The 27,396-nt window shown below is 47.1% G+C and overlaps 1 protein-coding gene across 1 annotated transcript in view; it reads right to left on the bottom strand.

Moving 5' to 3' along the window:
• The window catches only part of LOC136573460 (vomeronasal type-2 receptor 26-like), a 66,438-nt gene extending 52,924 nt beyond the window's left edge, over positions 1-13,514 (bottom strand). The window contains exon 1 of the mRNA XM_066574750.1: positions 12,990-13,514. Coding sequence (XP_066430847.1) covers positions 12,990-13,514 — 525 coding nt within the window. The remainder of the gene's footprint in view (positions 1-12,989) is intronic.
• Positions 13,515-27,396: the final 13,882 nt, after the last annotated feature.

Genomic DNA, 27,396 nt, shown 5'->3' with positions numbered 1-27,396 from the left:
TAGTGAAATTGATGTAATGGGCCGGGGAATGGGGAATGGGGGGGGGGGGAGAGAAGTGGGGTGGGAGTGGGAGGGGAAGGGAAAGATGATAATGAATAGTAATACATAATAAAAAGCATAAATATATGTGTAAGGTAAGATAAGGAATGCATTATAATGCTAATAACGGATAGATATTAGTAACAGGTGAGTATTAAGATGTAAAAAACAAATATGAACAATACAGTAAAAACAGTAAAACAATCGATTAAATGTTCTTTTCTAAAACTTCATTGAGTCCGAATGGGGCTAAAGTCTTTATTTTGTAGATCCAGTACATTTCTCTTCTTTTAAGAAGAGAGAAACATTTTGAATGAATTTTTTCTATGGGTGTTACTTTTAAGCCTGCGAAATCACAGTCATGATGTTGGAGGAAATGCCGTGATACGCTGTGGTTAAGAAAACCCTTACTTATATTGTTTCTATGTTGTCCGATGCATATTCTTAATGCATTGATGGTGCGTCCCACATATCCCAACCCACATGGGCATTCTAGATAGTAAATTACATAATTAGTGGTGCAATTTAGTAAGTTTTTAATATAGTGTGTTGTGCCATCCAAATTAACTTTTATCTCTTTTATGCCGTGGGTAATAAGGGCACAGCACTTGCACCTGGGTTTTCCACATCTGAAGGTACCTTTTATATTGTTTAAAATGGTATTATTCCCTATTATTTTGAATCTTCTCCTTTTTTTGATGTTTTGGATCAGTCTATGCAGGCATGAGGGGGCTACTATTTCTTTCATAGTTTTATTCCTCTGGAATGTGAGGGTTGGATTGGCGGCAAGTGGATTGTGTAATTTTTCGGATTTTGGCATGTTGGGTACTGTATTTTGTTATAAATCTTGGTTGACTATCTGACAGTTTTGAATCACATTTTCCTTTTTCTTTATTTTTATTTTTTACTGTTGTGTCTTTTTCTTCATTTTGTTTCAGAGCTTTTTTATAAGCTTGCTCCACTAGTAAGTTGGGGTAACACTTTTCTCTGAAGCGTTTTTTTAGGACATCTAATTGGGTTATGAAATCATCAGTTTTTGTACAATTTCTACCTAAACAGGTGAATTGCCCGTAGGGAATATTGTTTTTCCATGTTTTCGCATGACAGCTCTTATAGCTAAGATAACTATTGGTGTCCGTTCTTTTAAAGAAGGTTTTGGTGATTATCTCCTGATTTTATACGTATACTTCTATATCCAAAAACGTTGCTTTAGAATTACTGTGTTCTTCAGTAAAGTTTATTCCCCAGTTATTCTTGTTTAGTTTTTCCATGAAGCACAGAAGACCTTCTTCATTCCCTTCCCAAATGAGGAATATATCATCAATATATCTGCGGTAGAATTTTATATTCTGTTCTTCTAACTTTTCTTCTTCGAACGCCCCCATGAAAAGGTTTGCGTAAACCGGTGCAAATTTTGTACCCATGGCGGTCCCTTTCTGCTGTAAATAAAATTGGTCTTTATATGTAAAATAGTTGTTGCGTAATATAAACTCAATGGCTCTGAGTACAAACTCTTTTTGGTTCTTAGGCATTTGGTCGTCTTTTGATAGGAAATGATCTACTGCCATAATACCTTTTGCATGCGCTATGTTGGTGTATAGAGCCGTAACATCCAGAGTACAGAATATATAGCCCTCTTGCCACTTTATTTTTCTTATAGCTTCCAAAAAATCTCCCGTGTCCTTAGTGTATGCAGGGAGACTACTATTCTTTGAAGAAGAAGATCAATATATTCAGATAGGGCTGAAGTAATAGAATTAGTGCCAGTTACTATGGGGCGGCCGGGGGGGTGTTCCTATTCTTGTGCACTTTGGGTAAAATGTAAAAATATGGGACATCTGGGTGTTTAATGTGAATGTAATGCATCTCTTCTTTTGTGAGGCAGTTTCGTTCTAACCCTTCTTTTAATAATGCTGAAAGTTCCAACTCAATTCTCTTAAGTGGGTCTTCTTTAAGTTTCTTGTAATATTCCTGATCCTCTAAAATCTTGTTAACTTCCGCTTCATATTGTTCTAAGTTCATTATTACTGTGGCTCCACCTTTGTCGGCTTTTTTTATGACAATGCGTTCGTTAGAGGCTAAGCCTAGAAGAGCACTTTTCTGTTTTCTATCACTGTTGGTCTGCTGATATTCGCCATCTTGGTCAGATCATTCAATACTTTTTGATAGAATGTTTCTATGAAGCCACTTTTACTTTCCAGATGGTAGAATTTACTTTTTAACTTCAAACCTGTATTAATGGGTTCTGTTCGTATATTCTGCAGGGAGGAACAGTCGATCGGAAGAGATTTGATTTCTGAGTGTTTTTTGATTTTGAAATGTCTTAATATTGTGATCTTCCTGATGAATGTATTGAGATCCACGCATAAATCGAATAAATTTGCACCGGTTGGGGGACTAAATGAAACGGACGTACTGAGCTTTTATTTTCAGTTTCATTATAAATGTGAGTATGTTGTGTATATATCTTTTATACTTCATTGGCTTGAGAAAGGTGTGACTTAGACACCGAAACGCATTGCCTGTTACGTTTTCCACAATCGATGGATTATGAAATAAACCTTGGATTTTACCCAGTACACTGGTGTGTACTTTCGTCAGTGATTGGAGTCAGCACTTCAAGGAGGGGGCTTCTGTACCATACACACCCCACTCCTTTCCAGTAAGTGTCTTTCTTATACCGCTACTCGTCTTTATGCTTACCGCTAAAGATAAAGAGTACCCACACATATAACTCAAGTACCACGCAGCGCGGAGACATATTTTCTAACATCATTGTGTTATATATTTCTTTGTGAGGGTTACCCTTTATAAGGGAAACCCTTTTTAATATCCTGCAGCTCTCCTGTTAATACGTGGATCGGGTACTTGTGAAGCTACGTCAGAGTTTTGAAGACCTTGTGGTGCATTCCTACCCTAGTTGACACCTTAGCTAAGCACCACACTACCTCCAACCAAGCACAATCATTGCCTGCAGGACACACCGCTGCCTCTTCTCCTGGGTTACCTACTGCCCAATCCACCGCACGACCCTGCGTCCACAGCGCACACAAAAGTGTCCCTGCGCAGCCTTCAGCTGCCCTCATGCCACACGCTCGCTTCATAGCCACACCACCCTCATGTCTATTTATAAGAGCGTCTAGCCATGAGGAGGAACAGGAGGCACACACTGCAGAGGGCTGGCAGGGCCAGGTAGCGACCCTCTTTAAAAGGGGGGGGGGAGGGCGATAGCCCACAATGCTGTTGAGAATCAATGAGAAATTGACATTTGATCTTCATTCCAATCCTGTGCCACCTCCGTCAGGAGCTGCAAACGTGGTCATAAAGGGGACTCAGGTGCCAGCCCAGCACTTCTACACATCTCCACAATGCAGCAATACTCTGTGTGGGAAGTTTGTGAGTGGGCCCTGGGTCTGCCTCTGTCCCTGCAGACACATTGTGTGGCCCAAGGTGCTGCGAGTGAAATAGCAATGGGGAATCTATGTGTCCACACACTACTCATTCTGTTTGGGTGTCGGATACCTCATCGACAACGCAAAGGGGAAACCATCTGCACTCTGCACCCTACCCAAGTCTGTCAGTGTTTTGGGGACAGACAGGTAAAACACCTCTATGGGAAGTCTGTGTGCACCCATAGCATGGGTGGGTCCAAGGAACTTAAAGACAGTACACATAAAGAAAATCAGAGTGCCCAAATATGGCAGACTTTCGCTGCGCCGAGGACATAGGCCTCTGCACAAACCGTTAGCAATCGCGGGCATAGAGCGAACTCCGATGCTAGCGTAGCTGTGAACGTCTCATTAGCGCTGTATCGCTCCTCTTGTTTGTCCCAATGCAGTGCCCCAGATAGCTGTGGTAACGTGAGAGAAAATACATGTTGGCTTCGGCCCACACTCCATGCCCTAATCAGTCTGGGTTTTTTTTAGTGCGAGGCAGGTACAATACCACTATGGGAAGTCTTGTGTGCACCCACAGCATGGGTGGACCCCAGGGAAGGTACATAAAGTAATCCCATTGCAGTGCCCCGGATAGCTGTGGTAACGTGAGAGAAAATACATGTTGGCTTCGGCCCACAATCCATGCCCTAGTCAGTCTAGGTTTTTTTTTTTAATGCCAGGCAGGTACAACTCCGCTATGGGAAGTCTATGTGCACGCACAGCATGGGTGGGTCCCAGGAGCCCAGAGAAGGTACATAAAGAAATCCCATTGCAGTGCCCCGGATAGCTGTGGTAAAGTGAGAGAAGATACATGTTGGCTTCGGCACACACCCCATGTCCTAGTCAGTCTGGGTTTTTTTTTTAGTGCCAGGCAGGTACAACACCGCTATGGGAAGTCTGTGTGCACCCATAGCATGGGTTGGTCCTAGGAACCCACAGACGGTACAGAAAGAAATCCCATTGCAGTGCCCCAGATAGCTGTGGTAAAGTGAGAGAAAATACATGTTTGACTTGGCCCACAATCCATGCCCTAGCCAGTCTGGGTTTTTTGGGGGGCCAGATAGGTAGAACACCACGATGGGAAGACTTAGTGAACCCATAGTATACACAGACCCCTGTAATATTCCTGTAGCAAAGGTATAAGCTGACCCCAGTAACAGTTATGTTGCAGAAGTGTAGGGAGACCCCAGTAACATTCCTGTAGTAACAGTATAGACAGATGCCAGTAACATTTCATTAGTAGAAGTATAGGCAGACCCCTGTAACATTTCTCTAGCAGAAGTATAGTCAGGCCTCTGTAAAATTTACGTGGCAGAAGTATAGGCAGACCCCTGTAACATTTAAGTGGCAGCAGTATAGGCAGACCCCAGTAACATCCTTCTGGCAGTAGTATAGGCAGACCCCTGTAAACTTTACATGGCAGCAGTATAGGCACACCCCAGTAACATTTTTGTAGCAGAAGTATACACAGACCCCTGTAACATTTCTGTAGTAACAGTATAGACAGATCCCAGTAACATTTCTGTAGCAGAAGTATAGGCAGACCCCTGTAAGATTTACGTGGCAGAAGTATAGGCAGAACCCTGTAACATTTAAGTAGCAGCAGTATAGGCAGTACCCTGTAACATTTAAGTAGCAGCAGTATAGGCAGACCCCTGTAAAATTTACGTGGCAGCAGTATAGGCTGACCCCCGTAACATTTAAGTGGCAGAAGTAGACGGCAGACCCCTGTAACTTTCTTGTAGCAGAAGTATAGGCAGGCAGACCCCAGTAAAATTTCTGTAGTAATAATATAGGCCAACCTCTGAAACATTGGGGTACCATGAGCGTAGGCAAAGGCCGGAAAAATTAGTTGGATTACAGTGTAGGCGTGGGCCCGAAAAATAAGTGTACCAAGAGTACAAGTGTACCTCAGAAAAATTTATCAACCGAGAGGGCAGGTGAAACCCATAAATATCTTTTGAAAGATGCAGCTCGCTGTTGCTTAATTTGTAACAGAGCCTGTAGGCAGCCATGTTGAAAAAATTGGTTGATGTTAAAGTATCAATACTTTTAAAATTTTGAAAAATTGTAAAAACATTGGTAGATGAGCCTTTTGGGCTGCATGAAAATTGGCCGTTCAGCGCGATGACATGTTGTTTCTGGAGGAGGAGTAGTGGGAGGAGGACTAATATGTGAGACAGATTGACAAAGATAAATGCCCCGTTTTCCCAGTGATAGAGAAGAGTGCTTATATCTGCGGTTGCAGCGAAAAGAATCTTTAGGTTCTGCTGCTCTCCGCCGGTGGAGAAGAGAAGTCTGGGGAAATCAAGCCTTTGTTCATCTTTATGAGTGTAAGCATGTCGGCACTGGCAGTTGACAGGCTGGTACGCTTGTCCGTGATGATTCCCCCAGCTGCACTAAACACCCTCTCTGACAAGACGCTAGCGGCAGGGCAAGCCAGCACCTCCAGGGCATACAGCGCAAGTTCGTGCCACGTGCCCAGCTTTGACACCCAATAGCTGTATGGAGCAGAGGCATCACGAGAACGGTGGTACGATCAGCTACGTACTCCCTCACCATATTTTTACAGTGCTCCCTCCGACTCAGCCTTGACTGGGGAGTGGTGATGCAGTCTTGCTGGGAAGCCATAAAGCTGGCAAAGGCCTTGGAGAGTGTTCCCCTGCCTGCTCTGAATATGCTGCCTGATCTCCGCGCCTCCCCTGCTACTTAGCCCTCTGAACTGCGCCTTCTGCCGCTAGCGCTGTCAGATGGGAAATTTAGCATCACTTTGTCCACCAGGGCCCTGTGGTATTGCATTACTCTCGTACCCCTTTGCTCTTCGGGAATGAGACTGGAAAGGTTCTCCTTGTACCGTGGGTCGAGAAGGGTGTACACCCAGTAATCCGTGTTGGCCAGAATGTGTCTAACGCAAGAGTCACGAGAAAGGCAGCCTAACATGAAGTCAGCCATGTGTGCCAGGGTGCCAGTACACAAGACATGGCTGTCCTCACTAGGAAGATGACTTTCAGGCTCTTCCTCCTCCTCCGCAGGCCATACACGCTGAACAGATGAGAGGCAAGCAGCATGGGAACCCTCTGCAGTGTGCCCAGTTGTCTCTTCCCCCTCCTCCTGCTCCTACCCCTCCTCCTTCTCCAAAACGCTTTGAGATATAGACATGAGGGTGGTCTGGCTATCAAGCGACATACTGTCATCCCCCATCTTCTGTTTCAACTGCAATGCTTCGGCCTTTATGCCTTGCAGCGAACTGCTGGCATAGCAGCGGGATGGTTGCGCTAATGATTGCAGCGTCGCCGCTCACCATCTGGGTAGACTCCTCAAAGTTTCCGAGGACCTGGCAAATGTCTGCCATCCAGGCCCACTCCTCGGTAAAGAATTGGGGAGGCTGACTACCACTACGCTGCCCATGTTGGAGTTGGTATTCCACTATTGCTCTATGCTGCTCATAGAGCATGGCCAGCATGTGCAGCGTAGAATTCCACCGTAAGGGCCCGTCGCACAGCAGTCGGTGCTCTAGCAGATTAAACCGATGTTCCAGGGTCCTCAGGGTAGCAGCGTCCGTGGTGGACTTGCGGAAATGTGTGCAGACGCGGCGCACCTTGCCGAGCAGGTCAGACAAGTAGGGGTAGCTTTTCAGAAACTGCTGAACCACCAAATTGAAGACGTGGGCCAGGCATGGCACGTGTGGGAGGCTGCTGAGCTGCAGAGCCGCCACCAGGTTACGGCCAGTGTCACACACGACCATGCCCGGTTGCTGGCTCAGTGGCGAAAGCCTGAGGTCGGTCTGCTCTGTCAGACCCTGCAACATTTCGGGGGCCGTGTGCCTATTGTCACCTAGGCTGAATAGTTTCATCACGGCCTACTGACGCTTGCCCACCGCTGTGCTGCCGTGCCGCACCACACAGACTGCTGGCAACGTGCTCACATTTTTTAATTGAGAGGTAGAGGTTGCGTAGGAGGAGGAGGAGGGGGAGGGTTTAGAGGAGGTGGCATATACCACCGCAGATACCAGAACCGAAGAAGGACCCGCTATTCTGGGTGTGGGTAGGACGTGTGCGGCCGCAGGCTCTGACTCGGTCCCAGCCTCCACCAAATTCACGCAGTGCGCTGTCAGGGAGATATAGTGGCGCTGCCCTCCAGTACTTGTCCATTTGTCCGTGGTTAAGTGAACTTTCCCAGTAACCACGTTGGTGAGGCACGATTGATGTTGCGGGAGACGTGCTGGGCTAGGACGGCACACCGGGAATAATAGTGGCGACTGGGGACCGAGTAGCGTGGGACCGCCGTCGCCATCATGTTTTTAAAAGCCTCCGTTTCCACAAGCCTGTACTGCAGCATCTCCAGGCTGATCAATTTGGCAATGTGCACGTTGAAAGCTTGAGCGTGCGGGTGCGTGGCGGCGTATTTGCGCTTTCGCTTCAATGCTTGCGCTAGTGACAGCTGGACGCTGCGCTGAAAGACATTGCTGGATGGGGTCGAGGACAGCGGAGACGAGGGGTGTGGGTGCAGGCCGGGAGGCGCTCGTGCCTGTGTCCTTAGAGGGGGGTTGATCTGAGTGGCAGGTTGGGGCACAGGGGAAGAGGCAGTTTTGCGACCCGGAGGCGGTGAACGGCCTTCGTCCCACCTTGTGGGGTGCTTGGCCATCATATGCCTGCGCATGCTGGTGGTGGTGAGGCTGGTAGTGGTGGCTCCCCGGCTGATCTTGGCGTGACACAGGTTGCACACCACTGTTTGTCGGTCATCCACGCTCTCACTGAAAAACATCCATACCTTTGAACAACTAGGCCTCTGCACGGTGGTTCGGCGCGAGGGGGTGCTTTGGGAAACAGTTGGGGCATTCTTCGCTCTGGCCCTGCCTCTACCCGTTGCCACCCCACTGCCTCTTCCAACCTGTCCTGCTGCTGTACTTGCCTCCCCCTCTGAAGACCTGTCCTCAGTTGGCTTAGCAAACCAGGTGGGGTCAGTCACCTCATCGTCCAGCGGCTCTTCCTCCGAATCCTCTGTGTGCTCCTCCCTCAGACTTACTGCCCTTACTACTACCTCACTGATAGACAACTGTGTCTCATCATCATCGTCCTCCTCACCTACTGAAAGTTCTTGAGACAGTTGCCGTAAGTCCCCAGCCTCATCACCCGGACCCCGGGAACTTTCCAAAGGTTGGGCATCGGTCACGACAAACTCCTCAGGTGAGAGAGGAACCATTTTTCCCAATCAAGGCAGGGACCCGAAAACAGTTCCTGGGAGTCTGCCTGCTCATCAGAATGTGTCATTTTCATGGAGTGAGGAGGCTGGGAGGAAGGAGGAGCAGCAGCGAGAGGATTCAGAGTTGCAGCAGTGGACGACGTAGAAGACTGGGTGGATGATACATTGCTGGATGCATTTTCTGCCATCCACGACAGGACCTGCTCACACTGCTCTGTTTGTAATAAAGGTCTACCACGTGGACCCATGAATTGTGATATGAAGCAGGGGACCCCAGAAACTTGCCTCTCTCCTAATCCCGCAGCAGCTGGCAGCGATTCACCTGGACCAGGAACTCTGCCTGTGCCCACACCCTCACTTAGACATCCGCGTCCTCACCCGCGTCCACGTCCACGTCCTCTAGCCCTACCCCTACCCCTCAGCATGGTGGATTACGAATAGAGCAGACACAGAGCGGTGTAAATAATTATGGAATTTTTTGAGTACAGTTGGAGGCTGACAGCGGTATTGTAGCGCTAACTCCAGGCAGAAAGAAAGAATACGGAAGGCTGCAAACAGGCCTAGCCGTGCAATAGTGATTCACTACAACTCCCACCAGACACCCAGTAAATTTCAGACGGTCAGAGGTAGCAGCAAGAAGGAGCTTTTATTTACATTTTTAAAAAAAAAGAATACAAGCTATTTAGCGTGTATATGACTTTCCCTCTATCAGTGGCTGTGGCCGTACGCTGTGCATGAAGTTGATGGCAGACACAGAGCGGTGTAAATAATTATGGAAATATTTGCGTATAGTTGGAGGCTGACAGCAGTATCGTAACGCTAACTCCAGGCAGAAACAAAGAAAACGGAAGGCTGCAAACAGTCCTAGCCGTGCCACAGTGATTCACTACAACTCCCACCAGACACCCAGTAAATTTCAGACGGTCAGAGCTAGCCGTAAGAAGGAGCTTTTTTTTTATTTTTTTTTAAAAAAAAGAATGCAGGCTATATAGCGTGTATGAACTTCCCTCTATCAGGGGCTGTCGCCGTACGCTGTGCGTGAAGTTGACGGCAGACACAGACCGGTGTAAAAAATTATGGAATTATTGGCGTACCGTTGAAGGCTGACAGTGGTAATGTGACGCTAACTGCAGCCAGAAAAAAAATTATACGGAAGGCTGCAAAAAGGTCTGGCTCTGCAATAGTGATGCACTACAACTCCCAGCAGCCACACAGTAAAATGCACATGGTCACAGATAGCCGTAAAAAGGAGCTTTTTTAAAAAAAATTTTGAAAGAGAATAAAGGCTATATAGCATGTATATGACTTTCCCTCTATCAGCGGCTCTCACCGTACGCTGTGCGTGAAGTTGACGGCAGACACAGAGCTGTATAAATAATTATGGAATTATTTGCATACAGTTGGAGGCTGACAGCGACATTGTAACGCTAACTCCAGGCAGAAACAAAGAATACGGAAAGCTGCAAACTGGCCTAGCCGTGCAATAGTGATTCACTACAACTCCCACCAGACACCCAGTAAATTTCAGACGGTCAGAGCTATCTGTAAGAAGGAGCTTTTATTTATTTATTTATTTTTTTTTTTTTTCAAATCACTTTTTATTCAAGTTTTTTGTCAAACAAGTCATACAGGATATCAAAAGCAAGTAAGATTTTCACTAAATGCAAGAAACAGACTTTCATTTGGTTCGTATTACAAGCTTAGGTTTAAAGTATAGCTATTTGCTTACAGTACACTAAGTAAACATTTTACATCTCGTTCATCCGTGCCACCTAACACTAGTCCTGAGACCGGGGCGGTGAGATAAAAAGAAAATTCTCAATATACAACTATGGAAGGAAGGGGGGGGGGGGGTAATTGGAGGGAAGGGAGGTAGGGAAGGGGGGGGGTCAGGTGGGGGTAGTAGGAGGGGTACCTCCATGGGAAAAGATGTCCAAGAGCCTCAAACTACGCCATGGAGTCCAGATTTTGGTAAATCTGTCGTGTGTGCTGTTATTCCAACTCGATAGCTCCTCGAGATTAAAGAGTCTATCTACTCTTTCTTTCCATTGTTTCAGCGAGGGGAGTGCCTTGCATTGCCAATGCAGTGGTATTAATGCTTTTGCTGAGTCTATCAGGAAGGCCATCAGTTTGTCTTTTCTGGGGTGAAATGTTGAGGAAGGCTTCCAAAGGAACAATATATCTGGTGAGAGCGAAACATTTGGTTTGATTTTCCTCAGGATCTCCTCAACTCCCCTCCAATAGGGTTTTAGGGGGGTACAGTTCCACCATAGGTGAAGGTATGACCCTTCCTCTCTACCGCACCTCCAACATTTGTCTTGGGAAGCTAATTTATAAGCATAAAGTCATTGCTGGGTCTTATACCACCTTACAAGTAGTTTATAATGCGCTTCCTGAGCCGTGATACAGGGGGAGATACCAAATGATCTTGCTAATATTGAATTGATGTCCTCTTGGGATAGGGAGACGCCGAGCTCCTTCTCCCAGGAGCTAATGAAAGCTGGTTTAGTTATACTCTGTAGTATTATGTAGCGTTTACATAACGGGGCAATTTTCCTTGATTTCGGGTCTTTATTGTTCAGAGTAGTCTCAAAGGAGAGCATAGGTCTCGCCACTTTAAACCTTTTAATAAATTCTCCTATAACCCTGGTCACTAGAGATGAGCGAACGTACTCGGATAAGCACTACTCGTCCGAGTAATGTGCTTTATCCGAGTACCTCCCCGCTCGTCCTGAAAGATTCGGGACACGCTGCGGAGCGGGGAGCTGCAGGGGAGAGCGGGGAGGAACGGAGGGGAGATCTTTCTCTCCTTCTCTCCCGCCCGCTCTCCCCTGCTCCCCGCTGCGACTCACCTGTCAGCAGCGGAGCGCCCCGAATCTTTCAGGACGAGCGGCGAGATACTCGGATAAAGCACATTACTCGGACGAGTAGTGCTTATCCGAGTACGTTCGCTCATCTCTACTGGTCACCATTGCTTGGTGTAGGAAGGACAGCTTGTGCGAAGGCAGGAGGGTTTGGATAATCTCCGGAGGGGATAGATGAGCTATGGAGAACAAGTCTCCAATCTTATGAGTTCTGAATTTATTCCAGATCGACTCAGTGACTGGGTCTGACCTGAGGTCCAGTAATTTGTGTATTATGTTCAGCAGGAGGATTGGTGAGGGTGACGGAGCCAGTCTTTCTCTCTCCCCATCCCATACTTCACACGGGCCTCTCAGTAAGGGAATTAAAGTTCTTTGCTTTATAACGTTTTTTTTTTTTCCGGTAGCCATATATCGCCCTCCGAGGCCTCCCTGTTATATTGCAGGGCCATTGCTGATAGTAACTTGTCTCCTATCAGGCTCAATAGATTCATCCAGTAGCTTAATTGCGAAGCCCTATAGTAATCACTTATGTTAGGTAGATCGATGCCTCCCTCGGGCCCCCTCCTTATCATTAGGCTGTAGGCCAGTCTCGGCCCCCGGTGCCTCCATACAAAAGCGGAAAAGATGGTGCGCAGGGTCTTAAAAAAGCTTGTAGGAAGGTGAATAGGAAGCATCCTTATTCTATATAGCACTATGGGGAGGATATAGGACTTCAAGATGTTCTTTCTGCCGAACCACGATATAACTGGTATATCATGTTCTCAGAAGGTTTTTAATTTTATTTACTAGTGGTATGAAGTTAGCCTTGAACAAGTCTTCCGCTTTTTTTGTTATTATCACTCCTAAATAATCCAGTGAGACCTCTGACCACTTAAAGGGGGAGGATGTCGAGAGGGTATTAGACAGGGCGCGGGGGATAGAGATATTTAGTACGGTGGATTTATGGAAGTTGATTTTGAAATTTGAAATTTCTCCGAAGAGGTTCAGCAGTCCTACCAGTCCGGGGAGGCCCTCAATAGGGTTGGTCACCAAAAAAACTATTATCGGCGAATGCCGCAGTGGACAATACCTTATCCCCTATAGATAGGCCTTTAATATTCGGGTCTTGCCTCACTTCGACCAGAAGAGGTTCCAAAGCCAGAACAAATAGTGTGGGGGAGAGAGGGCATCCCTGTCGTGTACCATTATTTATTTCAAATGGAGGTGACCTAGTATCATTTACTCTTAGTCTCGCATGGGGTTTAGCGTAGAGTGTAAATATAGCAGATACAAAATCGGGATGTAGATTGTAATTAAGCAGTACTCTTTTCATATATGTCCAATTCACCCTATAAAATGCCTTTTCTGCATCTGTGCCTACAAAGGCTAGGGAAATATGGTGGTTTTGTGCATAACGAGTTGCGTGTAGTAATCTATGACAGTTATCTTTGCCCTCTCTCCCCCTCACGAAACCCGCCTGCTCCCCATCGATCAAGAAAGGGACAAGGGCCTCGAGCCTCTTCGCCAGAAGCTTCGCCCATAGCTTTACGGCCAAATTAATAAGCGAAATAGGCCTATAATTTCCGCAAAGTGTGGGATCCTTATTATCTTTAGGAATAAGGGTAATATGGGCCTCCTGTGCCTGTCTAGGGAGTTCATTACCCCCCAGTAAGGCGTTAAAGAGGTCTGTTAGCCTTGGTACCAACACTGTTTGCAAGGTTTTATAGTAAGCCCTAGTAAGTCCATCGGGGCCTGGACTTTTGTTAGGCGTGCAAGAGGCTATCAGATTTTTCACTTCCTGTTGGGAGACCGGGGTCAGAAGAGATTCCGCTTCCTGGTGATCCAGTTTAGGCATATTTACCTTCTGGAGAAACCTGTCAATTTGTTCTTTCATACTCTGATTCCCTCCCTCGTTGGGGGTTGTTTGTATGTTGTATAATTTTTTATAGAACAACTGGAATTCCTTGGCAATTTCCTCAGAGGATGTGGCCATTCCTCCAGATGTGATTTTGATAGCTCTGATTGTGTTCTTGGCCCGGGCTTTTTTAATTAGCGATGTCATAAATTTGCTGCCCCTATTTCCTTGCGCATAAACAACCTGCTTCATAAAGAGGTTCTTTTTGTTGAACCTCGATTCGAGGCAGAGTTTTAATTCTTTTCTTAAGTCTTCTAATTTCTCCAAGTTTAACAGATTGTTCGAGTTTAGCTATTAGTAAGAGCTTATTATCTATATCTTTTTGTAGTTTTTTCTTGACCCTGGAGCCTAGGGCAATCAAAAGACCTCTAACCTAGGCTTTATGGGCCTCCCAGACTGTGGGAGTGCCAACCTCTCCGTTTGTATTAAGAAGAAAGTATTCCTCAATGGCTTTGGATAGATCTATAACCTCTTCTTCCGAATCCAGTAGTGATGGCTTAAGCCTCCATCTCCATTCTCTGTAGGATGGGTGGATAGGTCTGAGCAGGATATGTATGGGGGCGTGGTCAGAGATGGTCAGAGGATCTATTTCGGCTTTATTTAGGAACTCCAATAGTCCTTTGGATATCAACAGATAGTCCAGTCTCTGGAAGGAGGAGTGGACCGAGGAGAAGAAGGTGAAATCCTTCACCGAGGGGTTAAGGAGTCGCCATACGTCGACCATTCCTAATTCCTGGAGACCCCGATTGAGTTTTCTTAATTTGACCTGAGAGCAGCCCACAGATGAGTCTAGTAAGGGGTTGAGGGTCAAATTAAAATCTCCCCTCAAGATCACGTGACCTATTGCAAATTGTTTGAGTGTGTCGAACTGTTTAAGTAACCACGTGACCTGATCAGTGTTTGGAGCGTATAAATTTGCTATAGTGATTTTAACATTATCTAGAAGGCCTTTGAGGAATAACACCCTCCCCTCTCCGTCCGAATATTGGGACTTGCATACAAAGTTCATAGACTTATGAAAGAGTATGGAGACTCCTTTGGACGCCGATGAGGGGTGGGAGTTATGATAGCATTGGAGGTAATGTCTGCCTGGCAATGCGTAGCACTTGTCCCCTCTGAAATGCGTCTCCTGCAGGAGAACAATTTTTGAGTTGTACCTTTTTAGCAGCAGCGCTACGTTGTGGCGTTTCAGCGGCGAGTTGAGGCCCTTGACATTGAATGATGTGAGGTGTAGATCATTCATGGTTTGCAGTGTTTAGAGAGGAAAGTCTGTATCTGAGAAGAGAGAATATTATTAACGGACAACAGTACTTTTGCGATGAGACACTGGAGTCCCTACCTGAGGGACAAGGGGAAGGATAAAGGAAAAAAGGGGTAGGGAAGGATGGGTAGGTTGAAGGAACAGTAATCAAGTATAAGCAGTAATGAACTTTAACGCTCTATACCCTGTTAAAGAGAGGTCTGGTGTGCTCCCGGTCCTCCTCCGGGAGGGGGGGGGGGGGTAGAGCTTCAATCGGTATTACACCAGTGACCAACAACACATAGGTCACTGTGGAAACTATCAACAGCCTGACCTGGCAGGCACCTTCCAGGACTGTTCACGTCCAACAGGGGGAAGAACATTTGTTCCTAAAATGGGAAACCTCAGGGTCGCCACCCAGGTGAGAGAGGGGGGTATAAGTAGTATATACCACTCTTCATCGGCGGATTGAACTGCCAGCTGGTTCCTCTCTCATTGCCCAGGTTAACAGGTCCGGGGCAATACTGGAGGCGAGTCCCCTCCCATTCTGAAAGCCAGGGTCTCTTGATGGATGTTGTGCATCACCCTGAGAAAAGCTACTCACAATATATTGTCTAAGGGGGGGGGGTGAGAGAGGGAACAACTACTTAAGAATAAAAATTTGGTAGGGACTGAAGTCTCTTTCAAGTGTCCATTTCTGCGACCTCTTCTCTTGATTTTTTCTTTCTATTCTTCGGAGATTTGGGGTTGCTCACAGTTTGCCAATTCTCCTGTGGAGCTAACATGGGAAGTCTTGACAAGTCCGGCAAAGGTAACCATCCTTGAAGCTATACTGGTTCCATGTCTAGTAGTTGTCAGAGCTGTTGGAGGTCCTCTGGGGTTCGTACATTGAGCCTGTGACCCTTGTAGGTGACTCCTAGCCCAAACGGGAACAGCCAGGCATACTTTATGCCGTTCTCTTTTAATATTTCCAGGAGCGGACGCAGGGCCCGGCGCTTCGCCAAGGTTGAAGGCGCTAAGTCCTGGTATAGCTGTATAGGGGCATCGGCATAACAGAGTTCTTTTTGTTGCCTTGCTGCTCTCAGTATTGCTACAGCGTCCGGAAACATGAGCAGTTTGCAAACCACGTCCCTTGGGGGGTCTAATGCAGGGAGTAGAGGTCGCAGGGCTCTATGTATCCGCTCTATATTAATAGCTGCGGCTCTTTCTGCTCCTAATAATGAGGTAAAGATCTCCGTTGCAACTTTGGGGAGACAGTCAGTAGCCCAGGATTCAGGGAGACCTTTAATGCGCACATTGCTGCGTCTGTTTCGGTTTTCTAAGTCCTCCTGCATTATGAGGGTTTTATTCAGCTGCTCATGCTGTTCTTCTATAATTTTTTCCATTTCGCCTGAATGTGTAATAATGGTGGCAGAGGTGGATTCTAAGTCCTCTACACGTCGCTCCATTTGCTTAAGGTCCTCCTTGATCTCTGTAAGGTCTGACTTAAGTGGGATCAGGGCCTGGGAGAATAAGTCTCTCATGAAAGCTCTAGAGACGTTCTCTCCCTCTTCCTCCTCTGATGAGCCCCCCTCCTCCTCTGCCTTACTGTGCATTGCTGCAGATTCCCGGGCCGGAGCCATCTTTAGCTGGGTGCGGGGTGAGCGCGCGCTCCATTCTTTAAGGAACTTCTGCAGGTCAATCTGTCCCTTATGCGATCGGGGTGTTCCTGAGATTTCCCCCCTCTCTCCTTCGTGATTTCCCCCATCTGCACTGCTTGTAGCCACTGTAATCAGCTCTGGAAGGCGCCGCTGAGACGGAGCTCGGTACCTAGACCTCCATCCCGCTCAGCGGTCAGACTCCACCCCATTTAAATTTTTTTAAAAAAAGAATACAGGCTATATAGCGTGTATATAACTTTCCCTCTATCAGGGGCTGTCGCCGTACGCTGTGTGTGAAGTTGACAGCAGACACAGAGCGGTGTAAAAAATTATGGAATTATTGGCGTACTGTTGAAGGCTGACAGCGGTAATGTAGCGCAAATTGCAGCCAGAAAAAAATTATACGGAAGGCTGCATGCAAACAGGCCTAGGTGCGTAATAGGGAAGTACTACAACTCCCAGCAGCCACGCAGTAAAATGCACACGGTCACAGGTAGCCCAAAAAAGGACCGTTGGGGTTCTTGTAGACAGGATTATACACTACCACTGTCCCTGCCTCACCAGTACTGCCCCTATGCTCTGTATAATTGACTGCAGACTGAGAACGCTATAGCTGTAATAGCCTGCAGAGCCCAAGATGAAAAAAAAATAAAATTTTGGTGCAAAACTGCTCCCGCAGCCACAACAGTAATGCACACGGTCAGATGTGGCCCTAAGAAGGACCGTTGGGGTTCTTGAAGACAGGAACCTACACTAACACTATCCCTCAATGAGCAGCACCTTCCCTGATCTCTGCCAGCGTGTGTCTAATCCGAGCCGCGGGCGGGACAGCTTTTAAATACTCAGCGGTCACTTGATCTCACCAGCCACTCACTGCAGGGGGGTGGGATAGGGATGGAACGTCACAGGAGGAAGTTGTAATGCCTTCTCTGCATGTCTATTGGACAGAAAATGTTGCAAAACATGCAGGGAAGGAAATGGAATTGACTCGAGTACCACGTGGTGTTCGTCACGAGTACCCTAATACTCGAGCGAGCATCAAGCTCGGACGAGTACGTTCGCTCATCTCTACTGTATTCCCCACCAACAGGCTATACTATCATTTATATTCCATCTTCAGAAATACAGCAATTATAGTGGAACTAATAGTGTTTATTGTGATGTGCATAGAATTTTTATTGCGCCATATTTTTTTTGTATGATGGAACCTATTACCTCCAAATCAGCGGAGCTCCAGTGCGGTCTACATTCTCACCCACTCTTGCCAATATTTGTATGGCATGGTAGAAGAAACATCAAATTTTTTTCTATATCTAACTCCTTTTCAGATAAAATAATTTGCTATAATCGCTTTAGAGATTATATTTTCATAGTTTGGAGCTCCGTTGAAGAAGAGGTCAAAGATTTCATCAGCTAGATTAATACAAATGATTTAAACCAGAAATTTACTAGTACCTATAATAAGATCTCCATAACATTTTTGGATTTAGAGTTCATAGCCAAAGAAAACTTCATTGAGATCCAGACCACACTCTACCACAAACCAGAAGCAGGGAATGCTATATTGCATGCTAAGAGTAGACATCCGGCCCACACTATAAAAGCTATCCCCTTGGAGGAATATGTTAGAGCAAAAGAAACATGCTCAGAAAACAATGATTATATAGAACAATGATTCCCAACTGGGGTGCCGAAGAGTCTGCCAGGGGTGCCGCGGCTCTCTGGCTGGAAATCACGTCAGTACTGGTGTATTATGTCATCACCGGAAGTTACGGGTTGGGACATAATACACCAGTCTTGACATTTGCTGACACCCTCAGCTTGTGTTGGGCTGTGTGTGCTCTCAGTCAAATGTTTTCTGGCCCCCTGCTGCCCTTTCAGCTGAATGTCCCCATGCCAGCCCTCTTGCTGCTCCCTTTGCTGCTGCTGCCATCACTCACCCCCAGCTGGCTGCGGCTTAAAATCCCCAGGGATCTTGCCATCAGTGACCCCCGGCCTGTGCAGTCAGCGCTCCTGCCATCAGTGGTCCCCGGCCCTCTGCTGTGCACTGCAGACCGCTGGAGCTCTTGCTGCTACTGTGTTTGCAGGAGCTGGCCTCATTGACCACTGCCCCTTTGGCTGCTGTGGTTTGCGCAGCTATGCTGCCACTATCTGTTGCACGGCTGTCACTCACCCCACCTCGGCGCTGTGCGTTCTCCTTGGCTCTCTCCCATCACGGCTGCAGGGCATCCCGGCTGCTGACACTCGGTCCTGGCAGTGGCGCTGCCGTGCAGCTGTATGTGAGGGGAGGGGGGTTATGAAGTAGTTTGTGCCCCTGCTGGAGGGTTACGGCTACCGTTACTTTTACAGCTATTACGATTGGGGTCACAATAGGGGTCATTATAACTACTGGGGTCGCTATTACTACTAGGGCAGCAATAGGGGTCTCTATAATTACTGGGGTCGCTATTACTATTGTGGCAGCAATTGGGGTCATTATAACTACTTGGGTCACTATTACTACTGGGGCAGCAATAGGTTTTGCTATTATTACTGGGGACACATTTTACTACTGGGGCCGCAATAGGGGTCACCTATTACTGTCGGGGCCGCAATAGGGGTCACCCATTACTGCAGGGGCCGCAATAGGGGCCACCTATTAGTGCCAGGGCTACAATAGGGGTTACCTATTACTGCAAGGGTCACAATAGGTGTCACCTATTACTGCAGAGACCGCAATAGGGGTTACCTTTTATTGCAGGGGCTGCAATAGGGGTCACCTACTACTGCCAATGCCACAATAGGGGTCACCTTTTACTGCCAGGGCCGCAATAATTACTACCAAGGCCACTGTGGGGGTCACCATTACTACCAGTGCCACCCATATAGGGGGGTAGCTATTACTACCAGCGCCACCAATATAGGGGGATGCTTTTACTACTGGGGCCACCAATATATGTGGTTGCTTTTACTAGTGGGGCCAGGAATACAGGGGGTCAATATTACTACTGGGGCCACCAACATGGGGTGGAAACACTATTACTACACGGGGCAGATTAGTTGTGGAATTTATAGTAGCAGTTTTGAAAATCACCCACATGGTGCGGAAACAATCTGCACAAAACCCATGTGGACACTGACATGAGGTGCAGGATTTAATTCCTCAGCACGTTATTTTAAATATAATGTTGGGGGCGTGGCCTGGATGCCACTGATGGCAGTCAGCTTTCTGTGATCTCCGCTAGAATACTCACCCAAAGCAACACCCAGCGACTTTAGAGCAAAGTTCCCACCTGCATCGGCTGTCGGAGAGCGCTGTACACCAGGAGATGTCATGTCGGAGACCTAACAAGCCGGGTCCGAAGCGTCTCACTGACTTCTTCACGGCTCGGGAGGCAGAAGAGGAGCGGGAGCGGGATCACACGGCTGACAGGGACCCGACCAGCGGAGGAGTAGAGGCAGAAAGCAGAGAAGATCCTGCGCCAAGAAAAAGGGGTAAGCGGGCATCCTCCTGTCCCTCATCCCCCAGACATACACACCACGATAAGCCTCTGCATCCCTCCTCTCAAGAGCCACAGTCACTATCGCAGGCGACATCAATTAATTATAAAATGGCTCAGCTCAGCATAAGTAAGAAGAGGGAAGTGTCTGCTACTACAGCGCCATCTTCTTTATCTCACTCAGTACAGGATGGGGAGAATGCAGATGTAGCCTCAGCTAGTAATAGCCCAGAGAAGAGACGCCAAAGAACTGAGGAGTATGTTCCAGACATTACTGTTCACCAGAGCAATAGTAATAAAGATACCAATGATCCTATTCTAAACATAGAATGCTCCAGCCAAACAGCATCAGAATTCTTCATAGGGGACATTGTGCTGGCACTTAAAGGATCACTAAAAAATGACTTAAATGAGATAAACACCAGAGTCAGCTCCGCTATAGCGAGCCTCGGCGAACGAGTAGATCATTTAGAAAACAAAACAGGCGATATTACCAGCTCGCACAATGAACTGATAGATGCCCATTATAAACTAGAAGATGAAGTTGAAATGCTTAAAGGAGATGTCTCGAGGAAGCAGTGATTTTTTTTTTTTTGCCCAGTCCCCCTAATTAAACATACATTACTAATTACCCCTGTAAATGACTTTTCTAGCTGGTTTGTACTTACCGTTCCAGCGTTTCAGCAACTTATAAAAGTTTCCCCAAGATGGCCGCCGGCTCTTTCCCCGTCGCTCGCTGCAGCCCGACGTGCGCGCTCCCGAGACGCTGCCAGCTGTGTCTCCATGGCAACCGGACGCCCCGCAGCCGCCGACCAGACGCCCCGCAGCCGCCGACCAGACGCCCCGCAGCCGCCGACCAGACGACCCGCAGCCGCCGACCAGACGCCCCGCAGCCGCCGACCAGACGCCCCGCAGCCGCCGACCAGTCACCCACCGCCAGGCAGCAGGTAACTGGCGCTAGCCCCCGGCTCCCCAGCGCTACGCTCCCGGCTCCCCAGCGCTAGACCCTCAGCCCAGGTGAAGGCCCCGGAGCCCAGGTGAAGGCCCCGGAGCCCAGCGCTAGGTTCCGGAGCCCAGCGCTAGGTTCCGGAGCCCAGCGCTAGGTTCCGGAGCCCAGGTGAAGGCCCCGGAGCCCAGCGCTGGGCTCCGGGGCCTTCACCTGTCAGTGAACATCACCCCCGACCCATCACTTACCCCCCTGGCCCAGCGCTAGTTCCCCCGGCCTAGCGACAGCCCCCCCCCGGCCTAGCGACAGCCCCCCCGGCCCATCACTTACCTGGACGGCAGGACAGCTGGGCGGCTTCTCCGGACAGCTGGGAGGCTCTGCACCTTCCTCTAACAGAGGATGGTACAGAATGGCCGCTCCAGCGCGCTCCCGAGCAGTGACAGCTCATCTGCGCATGCGCAGAAGAGCTGTAGCGGGGAGCACACTGAAGCGGCTCGTGCTGAAAGGAGAAGACCGGACTGCGCAAGCGCGTCTAAAAAAGCAAGCTGCCAGCGAATTTAGACGGAACCATGGAGACGAGGACGCTAGCAACGGAACAGGTAAGTGGAATAACTTCTGTATGGCTCATATTTAATGCACGATGTATATTACAAAGTGCATTAATATGGCCATACGGAAGTGTATAACCCCACTTGGTTTTGCGAGACCACCCCTTTAAACTAAAATTGGCGGATCTGGAAGACCGCAATAGGCGTAACAACATCAAATTCAGAGGAATACCCGAGTCGGTAAGACCAGAAGAGCTTAATAAATTTGCCCAAGATCTTATACAGACCCTCCTCCGAAACTCTATCTCACAGGAGCGTATCATAGCTAGAATACATGGACTGCCTAAAGGAAAAAACATCCCTGATAGCGTCCCAAGAGACGTAATTGCTAGACTGCATTTCTACAACATAAAAGACGAACTAATGAAAATTTCAAGGAGCTTAAAGGAGTTCCCCCCATCCATTCAACAATATCAAACTATATTCGGATTTTTCACAAACCACGATGCTAGCCCGGAAAAAGCTCTTAACAATCACAGCAGCCGTCAGAGAACATAAAATTCTCTACAGATGGGGCTTCCCAACAAAGCTCAATATTAACAAAGAAGGCAAAACCATCATTATTACTACACCAGATGAAGGCTTGTCTCTTTTTAAAAAGTGGAATATTCCCACTCCGCAGGAGGTCGCTCCATCCTATGTGAAAAAGGATTGGTCTCAGAAACAAGCGCGGCGTTAGCTGAGGCGCCTCCTTTACCTCCTTATGAATACTTTGCCCTAAAAAAAAACAAGATTAAAGGGTGTCATCCAACACAGGTTGGACTTTAAATACCCCAATCCTCGGCCTTTTTGAAAGTGAGCTCCGGTCAACCCAAAGCTTCAAATTGGCCCGTTTTAGTTTTATGTTAAATTTCAACAAGATGGCTGCTCAAAAAGTGAGAACCATCAGTTCAGTTTCAATTCGCACCGTTAATTTTCTTCCCAATAATTTTTGGATCCACCTTCTTGTTTCATACCTCCCATTTGGGATTAATCATCAAGGCTCAAGAGGATGTCCCGGATACTACCTTAAGAACAAGCACTCCCTGCATAAAGCTTCTTTATTAAAATCCCCATGGAACTAAACTTGCTATCCGTAAACGCCAGAGGTCTGAATACACCCTTCAAGAGATCGGCCCTGTGGAGGGAGGCAAGGGACTCTGGTGCGGACGTATTCTGTGTACAGGAAACCCACTTTGCCCAAGACAGGGCCCGCCGCATAACCCATAATCGATTCCCTGCAATCTTCCTAGCCAACGCAACCAAAAAGAAAGCGGGAGTAATGGTAGCAATAAGAGACTCAGTGGACTTCCAACTAATAGAGGAAATAAAAGATAATGAAGGAAGATTCTAATTTTGATATGTAAAATCAATGGGCTACTGATGACACTAGTCAACTTATACACCCCTAATTCAAAGCAAATTAGTTATTTGAACAAAGTAATAAGGAAAGTCAGAAAAGTTCAACAAGGCAACCTCCTGATATGCAGCGATTTCAACCTAATAGCTGATGATACCTTGAATACTAACTCTTCAAGTAGAGTAAGAAACCCAACGCTTTCAACTTGGTTGCATAGAGCAAATTTATATGACTCCTTTAGATGCCTAAATGTCAACTCTAGAGAATATACCTTTTACTCTTTTTGCCACAAGTCATTCTCCAGAATCTACATGTTTCTGGTAGATTTCCCAATTCTTAAGAGAGCCCAAGAAGCGAAAATCGGAGTAATGTTGTGGTCAGACCACGCTCCAATTACTCTTAAATTGAAGATGGGCCCCCAAACCCCTTCATTTGGAAATTGGAGAAACAACCCTTTCTTAATGAAGGAACCAACTTATCAGTCGAAAGTTAAAGAAACAATAGAGCAATATTTCATATTTAATGACTCCCCAGAAATGTGTCGATTCACCCTTTGGAACGCACACAAATCTGTTGTCAAAGGGGTGATGATCCAGAGAAAGAGAAAAACTACTTAAAAACACCCTTCTACGCTTAGCGGAAATAGAAAAAGAAGTACAAAATAACCCCTCTACTATAACTCATAAACCCCTAGTGGAACTAAGAACTAAAGCTCACAACATCCTCATCGAAAAACACGAAAATAACTTAAAAACCTAAAATCCTCCTACTACATAAGCAACAACAAATTCACCCGAATGATGGCCAATAGAGTAAAACAGAATAGAAATAAAGCAAAAATACCTTTCATGGTTGACCCAATCTCTGGGAATAAAACCTCCAATCCAATAGAGAGTGCCGAAATCTTCCATAAATATTAACTATCACTCTACAATAGAGATGAGCGAGCATACTCGTCCGAGCTTGATGCTCGTTCGAGTATCAGGGTGCTCGAGATGCTCATTACTCGAGACGAGCACCACGCGGTACTCGTCTCGATTAAACGAGCACTGACCATTGAATTCAATGGAGCCGGCAATACAGCCGGCTCCATTGAAAGCAATGGGCTGCCGGCGAGCGCGGGATGAATTGTCGGGAAGGGTTTAAATATATAAGCCCTTCCCTGCAATTCATCCAGAAATGTGTAAAAATAAAAAAATATATATATATATACTCACCTGGTCCCGGCAGACGGAGTTCAGCTCGGCCAGCGGCAGTCCTCCTGAACTGCTCTAAACAGCTGTGAGTAGTATTCAGCAGCCGGGGATTTAAAATCCGCGCCTGCTGAATGAGCTGCCTCTAATTGGTCACAGCCTGACCAATCAGATGCGGATCTCACTCACCCACCCTGTCTAATTAACTGCAGACAGAGAGCAGTATAAATAAGTTTGTTCACAGAAGGCTTGGAATTATTTGTGTGCACCTTCAGGGTGAGAGCGGTATTGTGCTGCACTCCAGCCGGAAAAAAATATTACGGAAGGGTGCAAAAAGGATGCACTACAACTCCCAGCAGCCACCAAGTAAAATGCACACAGTGAGATGTAGCCCTAAGAAGGACCATTGGGGTTCTTGAAGACAGGACCTACGCTAACACTTTCCCAATATCAGCAGCAGCCCTTTCCCTATACTCTGTATAATACACTTCAGACTAAGAACGCTATGGATGAAATGGCCTGCACAGCCCGAGATGAAAAAAACAAAACAATTGTGCAAAACTGCTCCCAGCCAGCCATACAGTAATACACACGGTCAGATGTAGCCCTAAGAAGGACCGTTGGGGTTCTTGAAGACACTAACACTATTCCTGAATGAGCAACAGCACTTTCCCAGCCAGCGTGTGTCTGAGGCGTGCCAGGGGCGGAACCGCTTTATGTACTCAGCAGTCACTTGATCTCACCAGCAACTCACTGCAGGGGGGGTGGGATAGGGCTGGCACGTCACAGGAGGAAGTGGTAATGCCTTCCCTGCATGTCTATTGGCTAGAAAATGGTGCTAAACATGCGGGGAAGGAAATGGAATTGACTCGAGTACCGTGTGGTGTGCGATTCGAGTAATGAGCATCTCGAGTACCCTAAGGCTGCATTCACACGAACATATATCGGCTCGGTTTTCACGCCAAGCCGATATACGTCGTCCTCATCTGCAGGGGGGGAGGATGGAAGAGCCGGGAGCAGGAACTGAGCTCCCGCCCCCTCTCTGCCTCCTCTCCGCCCCTCTGCACTATTTGCAATAAAAGGAGGCGGGATGGGGCGGGGCTAAATTTAGCTTGCGAAAATAATTTTGGCTTGCTATTTTTGTGTGCGTGTCCCGCACTGCTCCCTGCAAGGCCTCGGGTCGGGTGCCGCTGCCAGAATTCTCGCACCCTGATCCGACCTGGCCGTCTGCAGGCAGCCTGATGGCCTGCGCTGATCGGGGTTCGAGAATTCTCGCAGCGGGACAGAATCCGAGCCCCTGCAGAGTGCTCTGCTAATTCACTGGTGTTGGCAGTTCTGGCTCGTTCATGTGCATCCGGGTGAGTCCATGGAGTAGTATTCAGGTACACCGTTCAGCTCCCGCTGTGAGAGTAGGTTGCCGTTGGGTAAGAAACGATTCAGTGTGGGGCTCTGCGAGCCCCATACAGAATTGGAACCTCCCGCTGCTTGTTAGCCAATCGCCATTTTGTGCTGGCAAATCACGAATGTCTGCATACGACTGCGTATTTTTGTCTGCAATGCTATGCAAGCCGCAATGTGTGGTAAGTCCACAGGGAATCCCGTCGCGGAATTTCTGCGCATGCAAAGTTCCTTGATATCCGCATGAAAATGGGTCCTGACATCATCATTTCCCTCCACAGCTACGATGTCAAGACAGACCGCACACTTCTGTGCAGGAGTGCTGCATCTGTACCCAATCATCCGACACATCGGGTGCATATGCACTCCTGCACTGATCCTCATCAAGGACGCCCAAGGAGAAGGCAGAAATGGTTTTTAACCCTTCCTGCCTTCTAATTTACAGATTACGAAGCGCCCAAATCGCGCAATGTAATGCATGTAGATTGTGGCTTGCAATCAGGTGGCTGCCGGTGTTACCTCTTCCGTCACGGTCTCATGAACGCGTAGCCGGGATCCTGCAGTGTTGGGGGTAGCTGTTTACCTGTTTGGTGTGTTTAGCATTCTGTCTTCTGCCTCCTGGCACGTAGATCATGTTGCCGCTGGTTGCCACCTGACCCCAGCAGTCACACGATCGCGGAGTCGGTAGGCAGAAGAGAAAATGCTAAAGACACCGAACAGGTAAACAGCTATCCCACCGCTGCAGTGAGCACCTGCACCTTCTGGAACTTTGTCAGTTCAGGAGGGTGCAGGTAAAATGTAATTTTTCTCATTCTCTCTCCCCATCTACAATTAATATGACAATGGGGAGAATGGATGAGGAAAAATAGAGAGATTCTAAAGTTTTAATCCAACTTCCCAAATGCTTCCTCGTGATGGAATGCAGATAGTATTTGTGTGCCACTAATTCGACCAAATTTTCCACCGTTATAAACTGCTTGTAGTGTGCACCAATTAAATACTGTGAGATTCTCGGGTGCTGTGAACATCTCAGATTGGGATGCAAATTCTCTGAGATGGTGTTATGCTCCCAGCCCCCCAACATTTGCTGGGAACCACACATCCAGTCCCCTTTGGGATGGTATCGGATGAGGCTTTCCCTCTAATGCCAAACCTGCTGCGCCCATACCAACGAAGAGGACTGAATGCCCGGAAAAGGATTTTTAATTATAGGCTGACCCGGGCACGTCGAGTGGTTGAGTGTGCCTTCGTGATTATGGTTAGTCAGTGGAGAGTTTTAGGGACTACACTGATGGTAGACCCTAACACAGTTGATGACCTTGTCAAGGCATGTTGTGTTCTTCACAACTATCTCCAGGAATATCGCCCCGAGATAGATGTTGAAGAACTCGAACCTGTCTTTGACATGGCCATCAACTGGGGTGCTGGTCGCCCGGCTGCTACTGCTTTGCAGGTCAGGGAACACTTCACTGACTATTTCCTTAGTCCCGAAGGCACCGTGCCATGGCAGTACTCCTGTGCCGGTGGTGTGCAGCCCTAACTGCAGTTTGATCCCCCGGCGACCAACTCCAAAAGAACGCAAAAGACCACATTTCAAAACAAAATTTGTTTATTTATGCACCAGCAGAGATGCTCCATCTCATATGGAGTGTTCACAGCAGATTTAAATGTTTTTACAATGCAATTGTACTTTATAAAAAAGAAAAAAAAATTGGGGGGGAATAATGTCATCTTACACTATTCTCAATTATCTAATTGTGAGATTGCAATAAAACAGTTGTTTACAAAAAACAATCTGGACTATTAATATTATTCTCAACACTCTTTATTAAATCATTTTGTAATTTTAGGTACGCGCATAAATAATCAACTATATGAACACCTTTTTTAGAAACACAAAAGAAAAAATATTTTGTTCCGCGTAAAAATCCAGCAGATAACACCATAACCTCGGGGGACATCCTGGCAGTTACAGCGGAACGTGAATAGTCAGTGTTTAAGGCAGCTGTTCCCGCTTTTTAAAAAAAAAATTTTATTAATGAAATTTACTCTGGACATGTCGGTAGCTTATTAGAGTGCAAGCATCTAGTACATATACACATACATTTAAAAATACA

This window comes from Eleutherodactylus coqui, chromosome 7, assembly GCF_035609145.1.
Source record: "Eleutherodactylus coqui strain aEleCoq1 chromosome 7, aEleCoq1.hap1, whole genome shotgun sequence".
In the NCBI taxonomy this organism is placed as follows: domain Eukaryota; kingdom Metazoa; phylum Chordata; class Amphibia; order Anura; family Eleutherodactylidae; genus Eleutherodactylus; species Eleutherodactylus coqui.
This window is presented reverse-complemented; position numbering and strand designations above follow the sequence as displayed.